Below are 4,949 nucleotides of genomic sequence, written 5' to 3' on the forward strand. Positions count from 1 at the left end.
CAAATGAGCTGTGCAAGTCATAATCGTGTGTGTCCTTGTGTTCCCCCTCCAGCCAAAATGGCCTACCTGATGGCCCAGATCCAGCCGGCCCATGTGAAGAGCACGGCAGGTCGGCCAGGACCTCCAGGCCCCTCGGGGAAAGAAGGGAGCGACGGTCGACCCGGACCACCAGGGGAGCCTGGCATGCCTGGGCAGAACGGAGGAGACGGCATGAGGGGACCCATGGGTCCTAAAGGTAACTGATCCCAAGTCCCATTGTTTTTGGTCATGCTTCCTGTATTTATTGGTTCAGATAAACACACTGTGAGAGCATAATATTAGAGTGTAATATTGTCAAAACACTACATGAGAGGTTTCAGGTTTCCAACTCAGAAAACACGATTGCTACCCATTGATATTTGTCACCTTTGGTGGTCTTTATTGAGGTTTTCTTGATTCAGACACTGTCTTTAAGAACATCATTGTGAGTGTTGTGTCTGTCGTCTCTGTGACATCCAGGTGAGAGAGGATCCAGAGGAGACAAGGGAGAAAACGGAGTTGGACAGAGAGGAGAGACTGGACCATCAGGTCCTATAGGTACAGTAAATCTATTACAGCAATATATCAACATAATGTCTCTATTACTACAGTATCATTCTAAATGGATGATTGTTTGTATCCATCTTGAGATCCTTTGTTGCTAAACTATGAGCTATCCAGCATGGGTGGGGTGAGTGACTGGCATTTGAACTTCCTAAGAAAGCAGCAGTTGCTTCATTGTGACTCTTTGCCATTCACTTGCTATTCCACCCCCCAGGACCAGCAGGTATGCCAGGCTATGGTAAGGACGGGCAGCCCGGGGCGGCTGGAGCTCAGGGAGAACCAGGGAACCCTGGTCCCCATGGCCAGGCAGGCCCCAGTGGACCCCCAGGGCAGTGTGACCCCTCCCAGTGTGCCTACTATGCCAGCCTGGGAGCACGACCCCACACCAAGAACGTCAAGGGGAATTAAAGAGACAGAAACACACAGAAGGTGCGTCCGATATGGCAACATCTAAAGGGAATAGGATGCCACGTCGGATGCAGCCAGAGAGCTACAGGACCCTACCCAAGTCCAGATATTTATGAACTGGGATGTGTCAGGATGAACCAAAAACTTTTCTTTCTATTACGATGTTTCTTCTCGGTGTGGAGGGATCTCGAGAGAAGTGTGCTGTCTTTGGGGGGGGGGGGGTTGAGGGGCGTCTAATATTTGGTAATGTCATCATCAAGAATTACACAACTTGTTCAATTTAGACGGACTGCCGTTGTTCTTATCCGGCTCGAAGGACCATGTAAAAGACCACCGACTACAGTCATGCTTACTGGGCTATGATGTGGCAGCACGGAACCAGGCCTGGGTCCAAATAGTATTTGTTTTCACTTGTTTGAACTTGCCTCACACAATGGAACCTATGGAATAGTCCCCAAATGTGCAAACCCGGCCTATCAGCACTTTAGGCAGGCTCAATCAAACGCTCACAACTATTTCAAAGAAAACTAAAACTATCGGTACCCGGGTCTGGTACAAGATGGAGCCCCAGTTACAGAACGGCCATTTAACTGACTCCAAATGATGCCTTAATAGTGTTGTCAGTCTCCCAGCGTACACAGTCGTCAGCCTGGAATGGGTTTAGCATTAGATTTAACGTCAGCCCATTTGTCAGTGTCCACAACATTGATCCAGAGATAGGCATCTCCTCTGGAGTCAACTGGTAATTATCCAGTCAACGATTTGATCTACTTTGTTTTTATTGATGGGAAGGAAGATTAGCCTTGGGGGGGGTGACTAAGGCACAATCTAAAATAACAATACTGAATTTCATGGAAGGATCTTTAATGAGCATGTGGATGGAGGTGAAAAATTTCATGCGTTGTTTTGTTTTGCCTTGCCTGTACGCTTATGATAGTGCAATTGTCTTGAATAATGACAGCCAGGCCACCAGTACTGGTCAGGGTGAATACTGAGCTCTTAGATTATCTGGGTATCTTACTAGAATGTCCACCTTATTACAAACTAAGATACTTTGTGACAGCTTTAATTGTCTATTTGTATGATGTTCATTGTTCCTCCAAAGGGAATCCAACCTCATGAATGCATGTAAGGCTGTCAAGTAGACAAAACCCATAAGACTCTTTCAAAATGAAATGTAAAACTTTAAAAGGAAAACTACATTTCCCCTTTCGTTTCTCAATAAGTGTCTCTGGTGATTCCACAGTCAGGCTGTAAACAGTCTGGAGAGAGAAGGTACTAAATTCACAGCCTTTGTTCCAGTCGTTCCTCAAAAGTTACTTGCTTCCTGGTTTCACGCCACGTTCTCTTCCTCCTGCTTATTAGTCTGTCGGGGACACTGACTCAAATAAAGACATTCTTTTAACTAATAAGTGCTTGATAAAATGAGTTTGTTCTTCCCTGTGTTGTATATTCTGATTGGTAAGGTCAGTGAGTATTCTGTCTGAAGGATGTTCCTCACTCAACCCCCATCGGACCAATTATATCTTCTCTAAAACTCACAAGACTGATCGAGCGAGAGAGAGTCAGTAAAAAAATACAATAGATAGCCCACTGCTCACTCTAGGGGAATGATTTTGGCTTGAAAAAGGCGAAGAAATGTAACGCATCAACGTTGAGGTTCTGAAATGTTAATCAGGTCACCAATGAAGTCAAATAGATATATTGTCTTTTAGTCTTTACTTATGGATGTGAGCCTGGATCCAGCATTTATTTTTAGAACACCCACAGTGTTCCAGAACACAAGCCAACACCAAGGGTTCCAGAACACAAGCCAACACCCACAGTGTTCCAGAACACAAGCCAACACCCACAGTGTTCCAGAACACAAGCCAACACCCACAGTGTTCCAGAACACAAGGCAACACCCACAGTGTTCCAGAACACAAGGCAACACCCACAGTGTTCCAGAACACAAGGCAACACCCACAGTGTTCCAGAACACAAGGCAACACCCACAGTGTTCCAGAACACAAGGCAACACCCACAGTGTTCCAGAACACAAGGCAACACCCACAGTGTTCCAGAACACAAGGCAACACCCACAGTGTTCCAGAACACAAGGCAACACCCACAAGTGTTCCAGAACACAAGCCAACACCAAGTGTTCCAGAACACAAGCCAACACCCACAGTGTTCCAGAACACAAGCCAACACCCACAGTGTTCCAGAACACAAGCCAACACCAAGTGTTCCAGAACACAAGGCAACACCCACAGTGTTCCAGAATACAATGCCAACAGCCACAGTGTTCCTGAACACAAGCCAACAGCCACAGTGTTCCAGAACCCAGGCCATCACCCAGTGTTCCAGAACGCAGGCCAACACCCACAGTGAAAGCACTGCTTGGCCAACTGCACCTCAGGTCATTTCATTGAAGGACATCCAAAGAGCTCTCCTGAATATTTATAGCTAAACATATGTTGCGTACTGTACTGCAGCCTATCAAACTATGCCTCATGATCCATAGCAGTCAAAGAGACTGATGCACTCTTCAATGAATGCATACACTTTACCACCACATCACAGTGGAGATGTGTGGACTTGGTTTTGAATTAGGTGTCAGAATGACACAGGAGCTATACTACAGTAACATAATGGTTTTGTAATTGGAAAATGCTTTTTAGCCCATTGATATGAACCTCAGAATGTCGTCTGTTTGATTCCACTGCTCCGCATAGCAAATATTGCAGAAGGTTCTAGTTTTATAATTATTGGCTTGGCTTGTTTCTTAATTTCATATACATTTGTGATTATTCAAAACAACCAACTGTATGCAATTGATTGAGGTTTTTTGTTCGTTATACTGTTCCATGATTTACAGTTTGAAGTACCTGTTGCCTACCATATGTGGAATGTTAAAAATGGTTTCACAGTGGTGACCCTTACCTGTTTATCCTAACAAACTGGTGCGAAAACATCCTTCATTACTGGCTGGTATATTTGTAAGTATTGGAAAGGTATATTATGTACTGTATCATGTTGTAATAAATACCGGAACAGATCCCTTTTTATAGAAAAGGTATTTCCTTTCCTTTGTGAGTACTGTCATCTTCCTGTGTGCAGGTATGAATTTCATCCTCAATTGTTCAGTTTCCTACTTTACCAGTAAACCCTGCAGGCACTTGACAAGACCATGCCTTCTATTGAATGTCAATAGCAACTTCTACAGACCCATTAAAATGAACAGAAATCACTCAGTTTGACATTTTCTCCCAGTATCATTTGCATAGCAAGCACGATTGGCACTTCTGTAAAATATCTAACCAGTTTGTATTGCTTATTAGAATTTCAATTTTGCTGAAATGATCCATTGTGGAACTTTTGCATGTTAGTATTTTATGGACAATCTATAATTCTATGGGATGCCAGTAGATCCATGATTAGACCTATGAAGACAAATAGATGCTGTTGAGGAAGGGAGAAGGGAGTTAAAGAGGAGGGGGAGGGGGGAGGATGGGGAGGCTAGTTCCAGCCTGCAGCAGCCCATTCTCCTGGTTACAGCCAACAGCCAGCCTTATAAAGGTCATATTGACTCAATAAATTAATCTCTGGTGTATAGACTCAGAGAATGGGATGTTGACTCTCCTCTCTCAGTAACTAGGCAACAGTGGACCAGACGACCCTGCGCCGTCTGTAACAAAGACTGACCAAACTGGTCTCTTGGTGGTCTTGGTCCGTCCCCTGGCTGCAACAGCTTCATCAGACAGAGCTCTCTATGGTAACCGTGATGCCACACAACAGCTCTCAAATGATGAAGTCTTGAAGCTGTATAGCATGTTGGTATTCTGTGAATGCCTGTTATACCCGGATCGAAGGACCAACATAAAACATGGACTAATGGTTTGTTCTAAAATGGTAAAGGTAAAGCTAGCTGTATTTACATTCATAAAAACAACTCACCGGTCTAACATGAAATA

The 4,949-nt window shown here is 44.3% G+C and overlaps 1 protein-coding gene across 3 annotated transcripts in view; it reads left to right on the forward strand.

Moving 5' to 3' along the window:
* The window catches only part of LOC124043398 (collagen alpha-1(XXII) chain-like), a 61,076-nt gene extending 57,043 nt beyond the window's left edge, over window positions 1–4,033 (forward strand). For all 3 annotated transcript variants that reach the window (XM_046361971.1, XM_046361972.1, XM_046361973.1), the window contains 3 exons: window positions 53–235; window positions 499–576; window positions 797–4,033. In XM_046361971.1, coding sequence (XP_046217927.1) covers window positions 53–235; window positions 499–576; window positions 797–990 — 455 coding nt within the window. In that variant the 3' untranslated portion in view covers window positions 991–4,033. The remainder of the gene's footprint in view (window positions 1–52; window positions 236–498; window positions 577–796) is intronic.
* The last annotated feature ends 916 nt before the right edge of the window (window positions 4,034–4,949 follow it).

Source organism: Oncorhynchus gorbuscha, linkage group LG09 (assembly GCF_021184085.1).
Source record: "Oncorhynchus gorbuscha isolate QuinsamMale2020 ecotype Even-year linkage group LG09, OgorEven_v1.0, whole genome shotgun sequence".
In the NCBI taxonomy this organism is placed as follows: domain Eukaryota; kingdom Metazoa; phylum Chordata; class Actinopteri; order Salmoniformes; family Salmonidae; genus Oncorhynchus; species Oncorhynchus gorbuscha.